The sequence below is a fragment of the Thamnophis elegans genome, chromosome 9 (genome assembly GCF_009769535.1).
Source record: "Thamnophis elegans isolate rThaEle1 chromosome 9, rThaEle1.pri, whole genome shotgun sequence".
In the NCBI taxonomy this organism is placed as follows: Eukaryota; Metazoa; Chordata; class Lepidosauria; order Squamata; family Colubridae; genus Thamnophis; species Thamnophis elegans.
The window spans coordinates 57,010,999-57,033,496 of record NC_045549.1 but is presented as its reverse complement, the minus strand read 5'-3'; the positions used below and the strand labels follow the sequence as shown (position 1 = coordinate 57,033,496).

At 38.1% G+C, this 22,498-nt stretch overlaps 1 protein-coding gene across 2 annotated transcripts in view; it reads left to right on the top strand.

Moving 5' to 3' along the window:
• Window positions 1–395: 395 nt before the first annotated feature.
• C1QTNF7 (C1q and TNF related 7) overlaps window positions 396–22,498 on the top strand; it is a 43,127-nt gene continuing 21,024 nt past the window's right edge. Inside the window, exon 1 of one of the 2 annotated variants that reach the window (XM_032224449.1) lies at window positions 396–511. In XM_032224449.1, the coding sequence (XP_032080340.1) occupies window positions 445–511 (67 nt within the window). In that variant the 5' untranslated portion in view covers window positions 396–444. Of the gene's footprint in view, window positions 512–11,397; window positions 11,459–22,498 lie in introns of those variants that run through there. The other variant, XM_032224450.1, reaches the window with a different exon arrangement.

Below are 22,498 nucleotides of genomic sequence, written 5' to 3'. Positions count from 1 at the left end.
CCTGATTTAAACAATATGCACAAATATTGTCCTGCTTTATTGCCCAGAAGACATTATCCTCTTAGATTTGCAATATAATTTAAGATTTATGTGCTCAGAAAAAAGGGTCCCATGGACTTCAGTGAGGTTTACTTCCCGATATGTTGCAATTCTAAAGTATATTTAACCATTTCCTTAGTTTGAAAGCCAAGAAGATTTTCTGTCCCTTTTGTTGTGTGTGTGTGTCTGTACGACTTCTGAAAGCTTTATAGCAAAGTTGACAGTTGCTTTAAATTAGAGTCTTTGGCTGCAGTTCAAGACAAAGGGTGGGAGTTCATTTAGTTAAAAAAGACAGTTGCAAAACTTGGAAACTGAGCCTGGAGGAGGCCATTATTGGTAAGATACTGCTTGTTTTTGGAAGGATTTGCATGAGTCTGGCACATCTTTGCGAAGCCTTTTAAAAGTATGTTGCAACTCCAAAGGAAACATATGGTTTTGCTGGAAAATTTGAGTTCAGTGGCTCCAAAGCAAGGTAAGAGGCTGGTGACTTTCTTGTGAAGCTCTTTGAAAAGCAGCTAGCTAATGAGAAATTCAAAATGAAATGGATCTTGAATACAGGTTTGTGCAAAAGAAGAGCTGCTTTAGCAACCCAGTAAATCCCACAGAGATTTATATGCTAAATGTCCAAAATGTAATTCCAAGCAAAGCTGAGGTTTGTTAATTATTCAGTTGTATAAACAGAACATTTAGTAATTGTCTGTTTCTTTCAAATTTATGACTGTCATGTTCCAGTTCATCAAATCTGAAATGCTTGCTTGTGTATAATGCAAATATTTTGCTAAGTATGCAAAGATTAAGTAGTCCTATTTATTTCCCTTTTAAATTTCAAGTTGTTTTCTAGCTAGGATACAAAATAAGAAAACTTTAGACAAAGACTAAATGAAATTTAAGGCAACTTAGCTTATACTTCATTAGAAAGTAGAAGCAATCCTGACTGGTGCAACCTTTATAGATTTAGAAGATATTCATTGTTTCTCTTTTCTGGAAATAAACTGGTACTTTGTTATTAATTGAATCCAGTATTTCCAAATTCACTTAAAAGGGTTGCAAAGCACAGATATTCTTTCTTGATTCTTCTCTGTCTAATTTGATGGGGCGTTTTTTGGTAACGTCTGTAACATTTTCATTATGAATTGAATCTGATACTACTTTATTGTTTTAAAAATTAGTTAAATGATTGCTGAAAAGTTCATAAACTCCTTTGTCATGTTGGCTCGGTGACGATTTAGGAAAGGGGCTAACATAACTGGGAGAGAGTTGATATATGTACGTGTGCACTGAGATTGGAATTAAGGGTGATGAGAAAGGAAAGAAGAGCTGATAACAGGGTCTGATTGGTAACTCCACATCAATTTCCTGTGATTATTTTATTTAAGACCAGAAAAACAAATCAGACTTCAGAGGAAGAAAAATGCCCAGTGAAGGTATAATGCAGTGGTGGGATTCAAGTAATTTAACAACAGGTTCTCTGCCCTAATGTGTGGCTGGGTGGGCATGGCTAGGTGAGTGTGGCTGGTGGTCATGTGACTGTGTGGGCATGGCCAACTTGCTGTCACTTTTTTGCACTAATGACTATTTTAAGTATAAAAAAAGATATATAAAAAGGTAGTGTATTTAATACTGAAATAAGAACAATAAAAGAGGTACACAAAACTAGATTTTGTTACAAGAAAGAGTTTTAAAATATTAATGAAAACCTATTAGATAATACCTGACAAAAAACAATAAAACTATTAAGTAAGGTATTTCCAAATTGCTTTTTGATTGGCGTCCTCACTTGCAATTTTCTTCATTTTTACTTGGGTATCATCGCTGTGGTGATTTACCATTAACCATTTTTTCACTGTGGGAGTACGAACCCATTCCTTTAGAAGTAGGCCAATTAGACTAATAGTCATTGTATTTGTTATATTAGAAACAGGTGACTTCTCTTCTATGAACATATGATGTTCATCTTTGGAAACCCCCTTTCAACTTCTGCTGAACTTACAGCAAGGAGCCAAGGTGGCGCAGTGGTTAAATCTAGCACTGCAGGCTACTTCAGCTGACTGCAGTTCTGCAGTTCAGCTGTTCAAATCTCACCAGCTCAAAGTTGACTCAGCCTTCCATCCTTCCGAGGTGGGTGAAATGAGGACCCAGACTGTGGGGGCGATATGCTGACTCTGTAAACCGCTTAGAGAGGGCTGAAAGCCCTATGAAGCGGTATATAAGTCTAACTGCTATTGCTAATTGTTCTGACAATATTTTTAGATTTTTGAATGCTGTCAGGAATTGCATATGTTTGGGAATTTTTAAAAACATTTTCTATAAAATGTCAATAATCATTAATATCAATTTGGTAATTTAAAATGTCACTAAATACAAGCAATTGTTCTTTAGCTGCTTTCCATGGAACTACTACTTCTTCAATATTTCACTAATCTGGCCCCAAAAAATTGAGAAATTGTAATTTATTCCTGTCTTGAAATTGGCTACAACATATTTTTGAATGTTCACAATCCATTAGTCTTTTATTCAAATTTATTCCAATGCTTTCTAAAAGACTTTCCTGAGGAAGCCCAACAAATCGATGATTTTCTACAAAATTTATATTTTTTAAGGTTTCTGACGTAATTAATTCATCAACTTTTTTTTTGAATGCACTTTTTTCTTTCCAAGCATTTGAAATGCTTTAATAGATCTTATCACAAGTTTTTCAGCCTTTATTATGTCTACATTTTTTGCTTGCAGGGCATTTGAAAAAAGGAAAGTTTCATTTAGCATATCGATCAATGCCATAAAATAAAATATCATAAAATATCTATTTTTAAGACAGACAGCCATACCTAAGTGTTTTTCATTTGAATGAAAATACTGATGTAGTGCTGGATAAGCGTGCCACACAGTTAGGATTGACCTTAAACTACAGGCAGCCCATCTTGGTCCCAAAACACTACCAATCTTTATAATTTCAATTCCAAGTTGTTCAGATATTTTGGTAACTTCAATTTGGTTCTTATTGGATTGATGAAAAATAGTATATATCTTATCAATAATTATTTTTAAATGATTTACTTCCTTTATTTCATTTATTGAATCACCTAAAAGAAGTTGAGGGTGATGGTTTAAGCAGTGCCATATTACTATGTTTGGAAACTCTTTTGTTATCCTAGTGCTCATTCCAGATTTTCTCCCAAGCATAACTCATCGGAGCAAAATCCTATTAATTTTTTTTCTAGGTGGTTCTTAGTAAGCCCAACATTATTTAAACTTTCCATAACTGAAGAACATATTGTCTCTGCATCTTGTTTTTCCAATTCAACTAGCTCAACGAAAATTGTTGGTGAGCTAACTGAATCCTCAACTTTTAAGAAAAGTATAAACAACTGGTATGCAAGATATCGTTGAGGCTTTGTGAATAAACAACCATATTTTCAGATTATTTTCAATATTTTTAGTAAATAGGGATTTTTTAAAATTTATTTTGCAATGAAATCAACTATTTTCACTGCATGTGAATGTAATCCTATTCCCATATCTAATCCATTTTTATTTTGCAAGTTTATCTCATCTTCTATGTTTGAAAATGGTTTACAATCTTGGTGCCAGGCTGTAAACTGTATTAAATATTCTACAAGTGGTACCTACATATTTTTCAGTCTTCTTATCTATTCCTTTTGTTATTGAATCCTGCACACATTGTTTTAAGTTCCCTTTACAAATGTTATGAGCTTTTGATGAAAAATGTTCTTTCATTTTTTTTCCTAAGAGAAGCTTGCTGTTAACTCTTTATTTTTTCCTGCTGTCTCAATCTGAAAATATTTCCATTCTTTTGACACATGAACACTTTTCTTTTTTGTGAAGTCATATTTTGCACAATAATTGCAACCTAACTTTTTGTTAGAAATTACCAGTCCCTCATGTTTTTCTTTAAAGTTATTATATTGTTGCAATGTCCAGTGGTCAGGAAGATTATTTTAAATTTCAGAGTTATTGGTTATTTCAGTAATTGATGTGCTGCTTTCTCCAAGTTGGAGGGGTTATGCTTGTGACTGTTTTGGGGCCAGCCACTCCTCTGCTGCTTGCCTGAGCTCCTTAGGGCCCCAACAGCAAGCAGTTGCTGGAGCTAAGCAGCCATTGCGAGAAAGAGTCGGCAAAACAGCTCCGTTCAATTATTCAATTATTCCCCCCTCCTCAACCATTGTTGCAAGCCATCACCCGAGCGCAATCCAAATGGACCAATCCCACAGACAGAGATGGAATGGCCAAAATACTGAAAACCGAGCTAGCTGCCAAGCCTTGGTACCTGGCCAATGAAGAGACATTGACCCTAAGAAAGGGAATAGCATAGAATGGCTCTAAATTATACAAAGTATAGTTCCCTGTGAATCCAAGTGCTACAAAAGAGCCATGACTCTAAGCAGGGGGGACATTTTGGATACCTAAAGTCATTGCATCTATCTAGAAGACAGTTCTAGTGGCCAAAAATGAAAAGAGACATTGAGGACTATGTAAAAAGCTGTACTATATGTGCAACTATAAAAATAAGACCACTCCTCCAAATGGTAGCAGAACCTTCCTGACCTTGGGAAGAAATAGGGATGGACTTCATAGTGGAGCTTCCAAAGAGTGGCAGGAACACAATCATTTGGACCATGGTTGATTTGTTCTCCAAGCAGGCCCATTTAATTGCTTGTTCTGGATTCCCTTCAGCCAAGAGACTGGCTAGACTATTTGTCAAACATATTTATAGGCTTCATGGAGTGCCCAGCAGGATTATATCTGATCAGGGGTTCAATTCACTGCAAAGTTCTGGAGGGAGTTAGTTCATCAAGGCAACTGGGTCATCTCAAGGATTAAGTTTGGTTTTTCATCTGAGCACAAATGGGGCAGCAGAATGTACGAATGTACGTAGTTGTGGCGAAGTAACATTTGAAGCTGTTCAAAGCAAGCAGGGATCAAGCAGAAAAAGCTGCAGGAGTTGCGAGTGGCTTATCAGATTCCTGATCTTAGTGGAAGGCATTTTATTCCAAAATATCCCAGGAGGCTGAGGGCCTCAAAGCTAGGACTGGGGGTGGATTTTTCCTTTCTACCCCACCCCCTCTGTAGTAATGAGAGGAGAGTGTTGAGCAAAGTTGGATGCCGGCAAGCAAGCAAGAAGATTGGAGTTGAAGCGGAGGCTGGAGACTTTTTCTTTTCTTCTCTGAACTGTCTGGGGAGCCAAATCTAAACAATTAGTTAACATAACAAGGGCTGGTTTTGAATAATTCTGATAACATGGAAGCCTCCAGGGGGAAATAAGTTAACTATTCAAGGTCTGAGGAAGAAGTTAAAATGGCTTACACTGACTGTGCACTTCATTAGTCTGTATCTTGATAGTTTATGGAAGAGTAGGGGAAGCAGGAGAAGGAGAGGGAGGGAGGAAAGAAAGAAAGAAAGACTGGAGAAAGTTATGAGTGAGAGAAAAAAGTGGGAGTTCTAGAAAATAACTAAATTAGGGATCCATTTTTTAAAAAAAAAAATGACAAGCATTACAATCCTAACCAAAATTGGCACGGGGAGGAAGCCAGCATCCCAGACGTCTTTAGCGGCTGCCAGCCCCTTGAACCAGAGATCCTCTGAAGATATGCTCCAGAGGGAAAGATCTAATTCAATGAAGGATCTTCAGATGATATTACAGGCTATGCCAGAAACAATGGCTAGAATCCATGAGGAATTGGAAAAGGATATTGGAAAAGTAAGAAATGACACTGGGGAACTAAAGGAAAAAATGCAGAAGATGGATGATAAATTTAAAAAGTTTCAGGAACAAACTGATAAAAATGAAAAAGAATAAATGCAAAAGAAGGAAGGATGGAGAAGGAAAAGAATGGAGGAACTGAGTTCTAGGTTGATCCAGGCGAACAAAGAACTTGAGCTAATAATCCTCATGTTAGAATTGGAGAAAGCGGCCCAATTTCTACAGTTTCAGAAAGTAAAGGAAGAAAAAGCGAGGATCTACTGGGTATGATGGCAGATCTCATGACAAAGGCTTTGGGAATAGGAAAGGATGAGATGGCAAATGAGATCAACGAGACATATAGAATCCAGACAAACTGTGCAAAAAAAGAACAATCTCCTGAGAGAAGTTCATGTAAAGTTCATTAAGAAATCAATACATGTTGGGGTGCTGAATAGAATAAGAGACGACCTGATAGTACACAATCAACGACAACTAACAATCCTAAAATAGGTACCAAGGAGAATCAGAGAACTAAGAAGGCGCTATCACTTTTTAACATCAGTGCTGAATAAATATGAAATTAACTTCAGATCGTTGATTCCAGAGGGCATACTTGTAACTTGGAGAGATAGAAGATTCAGAATAGACACGGTGGAACAATCAACCTATTGGTCAGGAGGATGAGGAAAATGAAGGAGCCCCTTTGCACCTCAGGCTGACACCGCTACCCCATAGGAGCTGCTTTAGCGAGGCTGTAGTTGGCTTGCTGTGAGGGGGGGTGGAGAGCACGTGTGGCCAGCCGGGCTGAGGAGACGCTCCACCTCTGCCTCCTCTGGAGCTCCACTGGGCTGGCCGGGGGTAGGCTGGCTTAAGGGTGGGGGGAGGTGGCCGAGGGATAGCATAGGTGGCGCCCCTCCACAGACAGCAAAGCCCTAGCAGGAGGAGAGGGGAGGGGGAGGCCAAAGGGCTTCGGCTCCCCTTGGTGGAAATGGCCGAAGCTCGTCAGAGGAGGGGAGGAAAAGAGAAAGGATGCGGCTGCAGCCCAGCCACACATATAAAGGGACTGTCGGGATGAAGCTGGAGAGAGGCCGAACTGTTCCGAATATACTATACTCACTAAATGAATGCTATGGTAAACGACACAGCTCAATTCCAACGCAATGTCACACGAAATAATTAAATCAAAATGAAAATAAATCAAAATCTATGAAAATTCAATATAACAATGCAATCAGAAACTTTGAAATGGAATCATGAAATATTTCGTATAGCATGTGTTGCTTTTACGTCCACCAGATGACGCTGGTTTTCAAAAAAGCATGTTTTTACAAAAAAGCATGTTTTTACAAGCAATCGGTGAAGAACTTTCGGAGATTAGCAATTTTGAACAAACAACCATTACATTTTTATTTATATAGATTACATAGCATTATTCGAGAGATGGGAAACGAAAATGTTTGCTTAATGGGAGATTTCAATGCTATAGTTGACCAGAAATGGGACTATAAAAGTGGAAAGAAGAGAAAAGGAGTTAGGAGAACTTTGCCCAGGTCGTTCTTCCAAATGGCCAAAGAATTAAATATCTATGGTGTATGGCAAGATGACCAGAGGGAGAGCAATATACAGTACCTTCTACTTGAATAGACATGAATCCTGGTCAAGGATAGATAAGGTCTGGATGTCAATGGAGTTAATTTCGGAAGTGAAGGAGATAGACATAGAACCCAATCTATGGGATGACCACAATCCCATGAGGATTACATGGAAAAACAAAAGGGCAGTTATTGTTGGTCATTCAATAGAACAATCCTAAAAGATCAGGAATATATTAAGAGTCAATCATGAACTGACATTTTTCTTCAAAGAAAACTGGCCAGGAGACACATCCATACAAAACCTATGGGGTACAATTAAGGCATTTATAAGAGGGATCACGATATTGGCTACAGCTAGGAAGAAACAAATTGAGAATCAAAAAACAAAAGAGTTGAAAGAAAGATACATAAATTTAGAGAGTGAACTTCAAAAGAAACCATAAAATAGTATAAAAAAAAGTATGGAATTGATTAAACATGAATTGGTATATTTGAAAAAGCAAAACTGGCACAGTCTATTAAAAAAAAGCAAAACAAAATTACTTTGAGAATGCAAATAAACTGGGGCAGTGGCTAGCCTATAGGTTGAAGAAGCAGAAGCAAGAGAATTGGATCAATAAATTACAAGATGAATAAGGGGAGACCTGCTATCAACTATAGGAAAAGAATAAAAAATCCAAAAGTTATATGAAAACTGAGACTATACAAAGGAAGGAATGCTACAATATCTGGAAAAGTCAGATCTGCCAAAGATACCAGAGGAAGTAAAAGATATGCTCAATGAGGAAATAAAAATATCAGAGATAATTGAGGCCATACAAAGGCAAAAGAATAGTAAAGCAGCAGGGCCGGATTGACTGCCAGCAGAAATATATAAAGAACTCCAGGATATGCTTGTTCCAACACTGATGGAGGTTTATAATGTTGTGTTGAAAGAGGCAAAGACACCATTATCATGGATGGAGGCTAACATTGTCTTATTACCTAAGGAGGACTCAGATCAGATGTCTATACAAAACTACAGACCAATTTCATTGTTAAATGCAGATTATAAGATTTTTGCTCTGGTAATTGCAGAATGGTTGAAAAAATTCTTCACATTGTTTATCCACACAGATCAAAATGGATTCCTTCCCAGAAGACAAATTAAAAACTGCAGCTTTTACACGCTTCTGATGGGCCGCTCATGTTTGTAGCCGAATGAGAAGAAAGACACCGGACAAATCCTTCTTGGGATGAAGCTTGGCCCCGAGCGATGCCCGGGGGGCTTCTTTTATTAGTTCCAAACAAAGAGAAGGTGTATACAAATTACATCAAAAGGCACATGATTAAATAATCCAATAATAATATTGCAGCGTGGCAAAGGGCTTCGTCTCTGGGCAAGAGAGGAGAGATAGATGAGAGGGGAGGGAAGTGGAGGAATAGGGAGGGGGAGTGGGGGAAGAAGCAAACAACTCGCATTCCTGCATCCCTTTGAAGTGCTGGCTAACTGCTAGATACTAGAGGCTGGTACAGAGGAGCACACTAATTACTAGGAAAGCTCTTACATATTGCTAATAAGAATGTTTTGTTCATCTCATGGTAGCATCCATCTCTGGGCCTGTGTTTTCAGGCAGCCATAACTGCCCTATACACAGAACTGGTAATGGGTCTCAACAAAAAACAATCTGAGAACTATGTTGGACATTCTGGAATATTATGAAGTGCATAATGAAAAAGAGGTTGCACTACTTTTTCTCAATGCCCAAAAGGCATTCGACAATGTGAACTGGGAATTTTTACATCAACAATTGGAACACATGGAATTTGGGGATAGGTTTATAAACACGATTAGAGCAATATATACAAATTAAAAAGCCAAAGTAATAATTAATGGTGAATTAATGCAAAGTATAGCAATACAGAAAGGTACAAGACAAGGTTGCCCCCTATCCCCGCTGCTGTTCATACTAATCCTAGAAGTTTTAGCAAGGAATGTGCGTAAAGAGGAACAGATAAAGGGACTAGAAATTAAAAAGGAACAATTTAAGTTACAGGCTTTTGCAGATGATTTAGTTTTCGTGTTAGAGGATCCTTTAAAGTTTGGTATGAAACTTATTGAGGAATTAACATGGGAAAGTACCGGGTCTAAAGATAAATATGACATCCGAATTGGAGTTAACAAAGAACTTGGGTATTCAAAATGTCAAAAAAATAAAATATCTAGGTATACATTTATCATTGAGGTGTGTGTCTATCAAAGAAGACAACTATATTAATTTGATGAATAAAACCAAGCAAGACTTAGAAAGGTGGGAAAACCTACAACTGTCCCTGATGGGTAAGATCACAGTCATAAAGATGAATGTACTACCAAAATTTCTGTTTCTGTTTCAGAACATTTGTATTAAATTAGAAAAAGGTTTTTTTTAAAGATTTTAAATCAATTGGTTTCTAAATTTATATGGCAGGGGAAAAACCAAGAATAAAACTCAAAGCTATGCAAGATACTAAGGAAAAGGGAGGATTTGGTGTACCAGATTGGGAACTTTATACTATACTACGGTCATTTTAACATGGTTAAAAAAATGGATAATGTTGTGAATTAAAAGATTACTCCAATTGGAAGGTCATGACCTCCAAGCAGGATGGCATGCCTTCCTATGGTATGAAAAAGGATCTGCACATAAATATTTTTATAGACACTACATCAGCCAGTCCCTGTTATTAGTATAGAACAAAATTAAACATGACCACTATATTGAATTTGGTTATCTACGACGGAAGCATACATACTTTCAAATTTAATTAACATGGAAAAAATTGTCACATAGAGTTATTGAACAGACAGGATGAGATAAAAACTAGACTAGAATTGGCATCACAAGGGGTACAACTAGAATGGTGGTCTTATTTACAGATACAATCAAGGTTTGCACAGGATAGGAAAAAGGAAGGTATTGCCAAAGATTACACAATATTATATAAACTTCTGATAGAGACAGAAGACAGGTTGATCAAACTGCTGTATAGATTTGTGCTGGAATATAAACTTTGACAAGAACATGTCAAAGAAACTGATCGCCTGGGTGAAAATTTTTGGTTATAATGTGGATTTGGTTAAATGGGAAAAACTTTGAATACTTAATCGGACACTAACAATGCCCATGGCTTATAAAGAAAATCTGTATAAGATGTTCTACAGATGGCATCTTCCCCCAGCACGGCTCTCCAAAATGTTTAAAAATTTGGACCCAAATTGTTGGAAGTGCAAAAAAAATACCAGGCACTTTTTATCATATGTGGTGGACATGCAATGAGGCAAAAACATACTGGAAAATGATACAATCATGGTTGGAACAAATGGTGGGAGATCAAATTTTGTTCAAACCAGAAATTTTTCTCCTAGTCATAATACTGGAGGGGTATAAGAAAGATGCGCTTTATCTAATTATACATGTACTAAACTGCGGCACATATAACTTATTTGCAGTATTGGAAAAAAGAAAATACACCACCAGAGTTAGATATGCTTAGAAAAAATTTGGCCTGTGCGGAAGCAGATAGGCTCACCCTTGAACTAAAAAATAAAGGGGAATCAGAATATTTTGAAGTCTGGAATAGATTCTATTATTGGTATAAGACAAGGTGACAAGACTGGAAGAAACTGTAAATAATGTGATTGGATAGAAGGATAGATAATAGGCTAACGTATAATGTGATTGTATGGCTACTTCAACTTCGTGCTGCCTCTGGGACAGTGTTTCTATGTCTCTGTGATTCACATGGTAAATGCCACCATGTTATACTGAGATGGCTTGTTCATGTATTATTGCAGAACTATTCATTCAGCACTGATCCAAGGTATAATATTTGGAGGGAGTGGGCAGTATAGGTTAGACCAAGGCAGCCAGAGAGGCTTTGTTCCTCAGGGAGAAATACAGGCTGCGTTCTTCTGCCACTAGGGTAGATCAGTGATCAAATATGAGAGAATTTTGGAAAGGGAACCAGGAAATTATTTATCAAGTGTAAGCATTACAGAAATGTTGATGCCAAAGTTTGAGAGGGGAGGGGTAGGCTCAACCAAACACAACATCTGCAGACATTGTTGAGGCTCCAGCTGTTCAGAACTCTTTCAAGCCATGTAAGCAAAAAAAGAATTTTATTTATTTAAATCTTATTCTCCCTTTATTCTTCCACACCCTGAAAACTTTCATTTTCCAAAGACATTATTCATTTGCTTTCTTCATGATGTCTGGCCATGGTAGATAGGAGAATGTTTTCCATGTAAATTTAGTGATTTTCTATCCTATTCCTTAGCCAGACATTTCTTTTCAATGCACCGAATTTTTCACTCTGTATTTCACCTTGCAAGAAAAAAAAAGATTGTTTTCTCATATGTATCATTTTTTTGCAGAGGGTGATGCTATCAGGAAACTGGAAATTAGTATGGCATATATCAGATTCTTTTCTTTTTTCTTTTTTCTTTTTTCTTTTTTCTTTTCTCTTTTCTCTTTCCTTTCTTTTTTCTTTTTCATCTTTTCTTTCTTTCTTTATTCTCATTCTTTCTTTCCTTCCTTCCCTTGCAATCTTCTCTCTCTCTCTTTCCAATAACTATATAGTTAAATATATATATAACATTTTTAACAATAGAGAAGACAACTTGATAACAATATTGCTCCTACAATGAAAAAGGTACAGTTGTTTCTTCTTTACATTACTGTACTGAAATGGAATTCAGAAAATCCAAAAATTCTGACATATTTGCTCTGTTAAGTTACGTATTTGTTAGACAATCAGGGTTTTTTCCTTGTTTGTGACAGCCAGTTTTCTTCACAATTTAATTAAATTAGTCAGTTTGGATCAAATCCACATGGAATTTATTGAATATGTGAGGTTAAACCGATATGAGAAATTAAGCCCATAGCATTATTTCAGATATAGAGGCACCATTGGGGGAATTAAAGATCTCATGTTTTGTTAGGTTTAATGTGATGACTCTTTCAACAGCCCTTGGGCATTTTCCTCCTATATGCTCCCAGAAAACCCTTATTTACATAAGCAGAAGACTTTTACCAGAGACTCTACTTAGAGTCACACTCTACTGTAGACCCTTGATTTGGAGCTGATATAGTCAATTGCTTGATTTTTTAAATCAGGGAGTTAATTTCTTTGATTATAAATAGGAGAAAAGAAGGATGTGTAGATGTACAACATCCTGGGAACATAAAATTATGGATATTCCTTGAGTGTTAAGCTACTGGGCACCACTGCATTGATGCTAAACCGTTTATTTTCATTTGTTTCTTAGGTTTAACTTACTTTATATAACCTTTTATGAATAATATTTATGCATTACTCTTTAATCAATATTTCAAATAGCCAGCATTTATTCTTGTATTCTTAGGGCCATTGTTTTCAAACTCTTTTCTAATAATTAAAAAAATATCTACAAGTCATTTCTATGGCATATTCCTATATTATGCTAGGCAGCTTACCTTTTTCTATAATGATCAAATATTAATATTGTGGTCATATGCATCTTAACACAGATATTCCAGATGTTTTCCTGGAATGTGCAGAAGGTTATAGCCCTAAACTTCCTTTTAGATACCAAAAAAATTGATTCCTGCTAAAATGTTCTAATGCTGTATGGTCCACCTCATTCAATCTGATTTTCCTTCTCATCGTTTGTGGAAGGTTAAAAAATGGAGGTATAAATTTCTGAAGAATAAAATTTTTGAAACTTCGACATCAGCACTCTATTTGAATAGGCAAAACCCTGTATTTTAATGTTTGAGTTAGGGATGGGGGGAGCTGCTGCTCACTGTTATTGCTAATAAGATCCATTACAGATGTACATTTAGCAGAATAAAGCTTTTAGGTATTCTCCTTATCTCTTTGATCAAACAGATGTCCTTTGGTCTGCAGATGCTAGTTTCTTTTCATTTCTTTTTAATCCACCAATGCTTTGCTCATATATTTTTTGCCTGAAGGAAAGTGCTGGGTATTATTGTCCAGATTTCTTCCACCAAAACAAGACTTCTTTTGACTGGAATATGATGTCATTTCCTGGCTACAGAGCTAACAAACCATATGTCTCATCCTGTGATGGCTAGTTTCTTCTTCACATTTATTACATGTTTTTCTGTTGGACTATAAGCTTTAATGTTTTATGGCAACTATGCAAAAGAATGCTTGTCAGAGCTGTATAAATTCAGGGTTAATCTGGAATTCCTTCCCTAATTAGACTGTACTGAGAGAAAAATACTGAGCCTCCAAACTGAACAGGCCATATCTGGGGTATGATCTTGTTGCCTATGTAGCATTTTATTTTATTTTCATTTATTTAAACAATGTTTATGGTTGCTCCATAAACTGCACAGCAGTGACTCATATAAGGTTGAAACACTTTAATCTAAACCCTTTCTCTTCCTCCCAGTCTAAATCCATGCCAGGCTCTCCAACAATCAACTGAAACAATCTCCTCATTGCATTGTTCATTGATAACTTCCCCATACATCTATGGATATTACTATATATGTAGTAATTCAATTCAATTCAATTCAATTTACTTTATTTGTATGCCGCCCTTTTCCCTGAGGGGACTCAGGGCGGCTCACAATTCAGGGGGAGGGAAGGACAAACAAGTTACAAACATGAAGACAATACATCATTAAAAAAAAGGCACAACAGTGGGGTTAAAGTCTTTAGCCCCAGGCCTGTTGGGACAGCCAGAATTTAAGGGCTACGCGGAAGGTCTGGAGGGTGGTGAGGGTACGAATCTCCACGGGGAGTTCGTTCCAGAGGGTCGGAGCAGCCACCGAGAAGGCTCTCCTCCGGGTAGTTGCCAGTCGACATTGGCCGGCTGATGGAATTCGGAAGGCAGTGCAAAAGAAACAGACACTTGGCTAAGAGGGACAAAATGCTAGATAGAAAAAAATGAAGACTGTTTCAATGTGTCTTCTATTGCAAAAAATAAATAAATACAGTACTATCTTACAATGTTCTCTAAATTTATAGCTATCCATTTTTTTTGCCTTGTCCACATATATAGCTCCAAGCAACAATTCCCACAAAGTCCATCTGTTGTGCCACCACATAGAGAAATATGAAGAAGCATACATTCACACACACACACAGGAGAGAAGCAGTGGTAAGTCTCTCCATTGAGAATGTGGGTTTGCAGAGGTTTCCTCTGAAAACCAGATTTCTCATCATTTTAATCCAAAGACTTCAAAATGGTGCCAATTGACCAATCATATTTAGGAAGGAGTTTTTATTGTAGGCGCGTTTTGCCTAATGAACACTGATGTACCACAAATTAAATTGAAGCTACAGGACTAGAATTCATCCTAGTTCATATCAGATGAAAGCATTTGTTTGTTAGGATTTGTAAAAGTAATTTTAAATAGACTCCCTAATAAGCCAATTGATTCATTGAAGTAACAAGGTGAAACTCAACTTCCAGACATTTTTTTTAAAAAGGGGGCGGGGAGCTGTTCTTTAGTAAATCCTCTAAAGCAGTGGTCCCCAACCCCCGGTCCGCGGAGTACCTGGCACCGGGCCGCGCAGCGGCCGGGGGCCATGATCGCTGCAGCGGCAGGGGGCCATGATCGCTGCAGCGGCCGGGGGCCATGATCGCTGCAGCGGCCGGGGGCCATGATCGCTGCAGCGGCCGGGGGACATGATCGCTGCAGCACAAAGGCTCCTGGACTGTGCGCAAAAGCTCCTGGGCTGTGCGCAAAGGCTCCAGGGAAGAGAGCCCCGCGCTGGTACGCATGTGATATATAAACAATCAATGTGTCGTCGCGAACAACGCCCCCCCCTGCGCGCGCTCAGTGGGCCACGGTAAAATTATCAAAGGCTGACTGGTCCGCGGCGATAAAAAGGTTGGGGACCACTGCTCTAAAGAATGGTGAAATATCATTTTCAAATATACATCAGAGGTGAGTTGCAGCAGGTATGGCCCGGTACGGCCATCCCGGTAGTGGTGAGGAGCAGTTGAGAGCGTAGCGGTACAGTGGCTCATTTGGCCCACCCGCCCACCCACGCTCTTTAGCTGTTTTTATGGCAAATGGCAAAATGTACACATGCGCACAGCATGCGGTGCCTGCGCAAGTCCCAACAAGCGGCTGGTTGTTGCAAGGGCGGTAGATTGCGCAGGCATGCACAGCGCAAGTCAGGCGCATGCACAAATAGAACATGCGAGTGCGTGATCAGCGTACCGGTAGCGACAGTAAAAGCAACCCACCATTGGTATACATTACCAAATTTCATGCCATTTTATAATACATTAGTTTATGTTGGAATGTTGGAATGTTTATTCAACTTGTATGCCGCCTTATTCCTGAGAGACTCAGGGCGGCTAACAAACCAAAGGGTCATGACCCTTTGCTCCCTCTCCCTAAGACCAGCGGCTTAGCATGGAGATGCCTGAAAATATTCATTTACTTTAAATATAGATTTTATTTATGTATTTATTAAACAAATTTATATGGATGCCCAACTCACATACAAGTGACAGGAAGCTTACAACATTAAAAATCCACAACATAACTCCCCCCCCACCCTCGTGGCAGCAGCAAGATGGTTTGTTGTATGAACTCTAGTTTGCTTGTTTGTGCACACATAGGTGTTTCCTGTTCTTGGCTTCCTTCAGTGTATAAATACAGGGGGAAACTGCCTTTCCCAATGACAGCTTTCAGTCCTGAACTTCCCACCTTCTGCCTGCTATTCCCTTCCCCATCTCGTCTCACGAATGTTTTTGATTGTTTCAGCATCTGCCTAATCTTGTATGCTCATCTCTGTTCTCTTTCTCCTAACCCTGATTACTCCATAGATTCCTACTAAAGTAAAATGGTAACATGATTCTCCACTACAGCAGGATGATGTGTGGGCTGTCGGCCCTGGAAGCCATCTTTTTTGTTGGAACTTCAGGGCTGCCACATTTAGTGTCTGGGAAAACAGGAGGGGGGATTACAAGGAGTGGTGGAGGATTAGCCATAACAACATTCCTTTCTTCTCTGAGTCAAGGGCATTTGCAACTGGCAAAGGAAGAGCGGGCAGCAGCTCCGGAGCAAGGCTGGAGCCAGGGAATGGCACATTTCCCGACCTGGCTGAGGTGGACAGCGAGTGGGCAGTGGCTCCAAGGAAAGGCCGAAGCCAGGGAATGGCTCATTCCCTGACCTGGCTGACGTGGACGGCAGCTCCGGGGCCTCAAGGAATGGCTTATCCCTGGTGCTATGTCCTCGATATGCGACCGGTCTTAAGTCCTTGACTTACGACTGGCCGCAAGTACTTGGCTATGGCTTTGCTCCCTCACTTTGCGTCGTTAGGTTTTACTACAGGTTCTACTTAAAAATATTTAAATGGTTTTATTCACCCCGACCAAAATGGGTACTCCTATAGCCTGTCTAATTATCAATCAATCAATCAATCAATCAATGGTCCAAAACCAAGTCACAGAATTTATACAGTACATTATTAATACACAATATATAAATATATAAAAGGAAGAAACCCTATAAACATAATATTGCATAGAATGGACTAAAGAGTTTCTATAAGTGGAGACTATAAATAAAAATTATATGTACCAATGAGGTTCCCCCAAATGATTTGTTTAGCAACAATCTTAGATGCCATAACCTTGCTTGGGCTTCAATTGAGATGTGATCTAGTTCTAATTTGATAATAGCATTAGAAATCAAGCATGTGTGTTACATAACAATGTTGTTTGCATCTATTCAAGGATTGATATTTTTTTTTAAATACACATCTGAGATCCATATAGGATAGGGTAGGTGTGTTCAATGTTTTTCTAGCTATTGGTAATGAATTCTAGAGTGGAAATTTTGCTTTATCGGCTACTTTTTGCCTCCATTTGTATTTCCTGGAGGATGGGCAAAACTGGTTCAAGAACTAAGTTTCGATGTTCCTGTAATGCAGCTGATTGAGGGAAATTGGATTTTATTTTGGACTAAATCTAAATCACTGGAGTCTAGTTACTCAGGCCAATTTATTCCTTTCTCGGTATATTTTCCTGCAATATACTGTCCCCTTTGTCCCATTGACCATTTGAGAATAAGGCCAAAATACATTAACAATAATCCTTTGGTAAGGATACAAACTTATAAATCATAGTCTTCAAACTATTTGCCAGGGATGAAAAGCCCAGCATGGAAAGATCAACTCCAGCTTCACAAATTTCCAACCTGAAATTATAATGCTTCCAAACTGTTAACTTACAACTATAATTATTTTTAGTGAAAAATAAAAGGCAAGTGTGATCTGAAATCTTATAAATGGTGATCAAATATTCTTTTTTGATTATTTGTTTAATTTAACATATAGAACAGACATTGTCCAGAGGGTGTGCTATAAAATAAATCAAGATGGTAGCCATGATAGGAAGATAGAAGCTCTGCCTTTATATTAAAGAAAGGGCTTTACTAAAGATTGTCATTTGTGACTTTCATCTTTACTTAGTTTTGCCACATCCTGCTTGTGGATACCTTTGATCAAGGTGCAGAGTTGTTTGTAGCTGAAAGAGTTTCCTCATATTATTCATTTCAGTGGTTTGGTATGAATATAATGATATTTTGTACCTTTGATGCTAAACCCTGGGACAATTCAAAGCAAGAAAAACCTCTCTGATATGACATCCAGCAGATTAACAGAGGTGGAGAGACTTTATAGGTCATCTAGTCAAGAAGGAGACCCTACACCATTTCTGACAAATGGCAGTCCAATCTTTTCTTGAAATCTCAAGTGATGAAGCTCCCATAAGTTACAAAGGCAAGCTGTTCCATTGGTTGATTGTTCTCGCTGTCAGAAAATTTCTCCTTGAGAAGCTCCTTCTCGCTTGAATCTCTCTTTGTCATTTTCCATCCATTATTCCTTGTCTGGCCTTCGGGTGTTTTGGAAAATAGCTTGACCCTCTCCTCTCTGTGGAAGCCCCTCAAATATTGGGACACTGCTATCTTGTCACCCCTGGTCCTTCTCTTCACTAGACCTGTAACTGTTCTGCATATGTTTTAGTCTCCAGTCCCCTAATCATCCTGGTTGCTCTTCTGTGCACTTTTTCTAGAGTCTCAACATCTTTTTTATAGTGTGGTGACCAAAACTGGATGCAGTACTCGAGGTGTGGTCTTGCTAGGACTTTATCGAGTATTTCACACATATCATTTCTCTTCACACTCGGTTTGCTGTCAGTGTCAACAATTTTCTTATCACTTTGTTCATATTTCTCTGTAGTTTTTTGAATTCTTTCCTCAAGTTTCATCATTGTTTTGTAAATATTCTCAACTCTTCCCTCCATTATTTCAGTATTTTGTTCTATAATCTCAATTCTCTTATCAGTTCTCTCTGTGCTTATTAGAACTTTTTGAATTTCTAACATAATTATTTGTAATGTTAATTCCTTTTCTTCTTCATGTTGCACCATTTTTCCAGGTTGTAAACACTGCCACTAAGACATCCAAGGCTTTTTCCTAGATTTCAAACAAATTCAGTGTAATCTTTCAAGTCTCTTTACTCCAAAAGAGCACCTGTATAAACAAAATGTTCTTAATAGCCTTGTAATATCAGATGTTACCAAGCCTCCAGCCTCTAGGTGACAGAATTACTTCTTTTTTCTCTGCTTTTACCTCTCTCTTTAATCTCCGAACTCAAGAAGAGAGAGAGAAAAAAAGCTTAAAAGTCATAATCCAGCCGAGCCTTGAGAGGAAAGAGAATTTTAATCCACAAATACAAAAAAAAGATAAAAATAGAAGAAGAAGGGAAAAAAGACCAGTCCAATTTAAAAGTAAGAGGCATTTGTAAAAATTCCACCCATAGAAAGAAACGAAATTAAAGTGAAAGATATAACACAATAGTTTTAATCCAGGCTTAATTTGTCGCTTACTTTCTTCTGTCTTCAATTTTAATTTAACTCTAAGTCTTTTTGGGTGTTCTCTTCTCTAATAGTAAATTTTTTCTCACCATTTCAGACACACTCTCTCTCCTGTTCTGCTTCTGTTTCAGGGGTCTGTCACAATCTTCTGCAGCTGCAATGGCTGCTTCTCTTGTAGCTGGAAAAAAAAGCTTCTCCTGGATCAATCAGGGGTTTGCAATGACCCTGAGATCAGCAAGAGTGCCCTTCTCTATCACCAGCTCTACAGGATGGTTTAGGTCCAAAAAGGACCATCGACAGCAATCCTGGGCCTTCAAGATTGCATGTCGTATCGTAGCGACATCATCCCTGCCCCAAAGTCCACAAGTCTTAATGCTGCAAACTTTGGAAACTCCTGATTTAAATTGCTCAGAAGGAGGTTTGCAAAATGACATTCAGCAGTTTGTTTCTGGGTCAGCTGAACAACAAACTGGATAAAAGGAAGGATTCTTATATGGTTCTATGTTTTTGAAGTTTTGGGGTTTGTGCAATATGGGTTTTGTGTTTGGATGATTCCCTGCTTGTGTGAATGGAGCCAAACTTTCTATAGGCTCATTATCTCATTATCTCTATGTAGCAGGAATGTGGAATGAGCCTCAGACAGGTTTCTTTGTTAGCAGCTTGTTAGCACATTTACAAGTTGGCCATGCCCACCTGGTCACATGACTGCCAAGCCATGCCCACAAAATAGGTCATGCCCACAGAATTGGTAGTAAAAAATTTTTGAAACCCAACCCTGGGAAGGATACAGTAAAATCCCCATTCCCTCCTGATCAGCTGGGACTCGAGAGACAGAATAGATGGGGATGAGGTCAGTCAGAGGTGGTATTTACTGGTTTTCCGAACTACTCAAAATTTCTGCTACTGGTTCTCCAGAACTGGTCAGAACATGCTGAATACCACCTGTGGTTGAGAGCTTGAGATTCTAGAAAGAATGTGGAGAAGAGCAACCATGATAATTATGTGGATGGAGGCCCACTGAAAGTCTGGTTTAATTTATTCCTCTTGTGGCTTTCTATCTATTGTCTAAGACAGGCATGTCCAAAGTCTGGCCCGGGGGCCAATTGCGGCTCATTTTCAAGTTTTGAGTGGCCCACAGCCTCTTCTCCCCGCCGGCTCAGCCTGTCACTCATCCCCACTGGCTGGGGTTTTTTCCTTCACCGCACATTAATGTTAATGGTTCAAAGAATATCAGGCTGAATGGTCAGCCCCACATATTTTCACCTCACCAAATCTGGGCCTCCTTGCAAAAAGTTTGGACACCCCTGGTCTAAGATGAAGCCTTAAGTTATTGCAATTGGGTTGTTGGCAGATTATGTTGGTTCAATTAATATGTATCCTTGAATAACATTTGGAACAGGGATGAATAATCACTTTAATACCATTTGATAGAATGAAAAGAAATGAAAACAATCCAACAACATAGCATCATCAACAAATCTAGGCAAACAGCCATGAAGCTTTGGCAAACTTACAAATTGTTCTGCCCATTGAGGCCAAGTAAAACTGAAAGTGCACTGCACAACCACAGAAGATACTTCAGAGAAGGCAAGCAGAGGCTAGAGGATTGGTTGAAGGTGGTGTTCCAAGGCAGCACCGTGTAAGTTAAGAATAGGCAGCAATATTCCAGGAAGAGGTACATTTGTCTCGATTTCCAGCAGGCAAATTATTTCAGGTTGGAATAGAATAGAGCAGATGACAATGGATCCATCTTGTCCAATATTCTATTTTGTTTCTGTGCTGCAGAAACAAAATTCTCAATTCTTCCACTCTTGGATCACTCCACAAACTGAAGATGTCTCTCAATTTTTACAGAGATTAACAGCAACTCATTTAGCAATTACCTTATTTAGTGATTGTTCACAGTTATGACAGAGATGAAAAAGTATCTTCATGACCAATCTCATATTTACAACCTTTGTAGATCCATAAAACAAAGGAAAGCTGAAGTAAGGTCATCAGCATAAGTGTAGTTTCACTTAGTAGCCACTACAATTAATGACCAAGTTGCCAATCCCAGTTTTAGTCACTGAATAAGGACTTCCTGTACAATAAAACTAAGAGGGGTGCCCTGGAGGGAATGACTATTCTTTGGTTGCTGATCATTGCATTTCATTCATTTTCCACATAAATTAGGTCAATGAACTGGATTAATGGCACAACTTTATAAAACACAGCATTAAGTGTACAGTAAGACCAGTTTCAATGCTACAGACATCTTGCTCATAGAGCAAACATTTTTGGTTTCTGATATTTTTAACTTTCATGTTTGCCAGTCTCCTAAGTCTTCACCAGGGGTTCTCTGCACCATTGTCACCTTCCATAATTCACACAAAAGTCATCACACCGGCCCTGTGCTTTTAACATCCCTAAGTAATATCCATGAAAACCAAAAGATTTTCACATGAGATGTCAGAAGATCACAGAGATGAAGTTCTAACCCTACATAATTTAAAGCAGTGGTAGTCAACCTGGTCCCTACCGCCCACTAGTGGGCGTTCTAGCTTTCATGGTGGGCGGTAGAGGTTTTGTCCGATACTGAAGCACTTTCTGCCCGGAGTCCTCCGGGATTGGGCGGCCTATAAATAAAATTAAACTTGAAACTTGAAACTTTCCTTTTTTTTAATTTAATTGACTTAAAAAAAATTTCATAGCATTATTTAAAAATTTTCATTAGGTTTTCATAAAATCACCATTACTGTGGTGGGCGGTTAGAAAATTTTACTACTAACAGAGATACAAAAGTGGGTGGTAAGTATAAAAAGGTTGACTAACCCTGATTTAAAGCAATAAAAAGTAATAGTTCGTAAACAAAAATACCCAGGGGTATGGGAACCAATAAAAAGATATTAAACTGAAAAGTATAAAATGTATGACAGGGAAAAATAGGTTCCAAACTCAGCCTTAGAATTAATTCACAATTCTAAATTACACCAATGTATTACATCTTGAGATTTACTTTCAAAATTACATTTTTGAGAAATGTTCAGGTTTAATAGCATTTGTTTGAATATTTACAGCCCTGAATATATTTATTTATTCCCTTTTTATATTGCTCTTTACATATATTTTCCACCTGAGATCTATAGAATATTAAAACCAACAGCAATGACTGCCATCAGCTACTTTTTTCTACAAATTGCTGGAGGGGTGTAATAGTTTCAAGAATGGATGTTTAATATAAGTTTATAAATATATTTTTTTACATGAAAAGTACTTTAAAAAAAACATTAGACTATTATAAAAAGT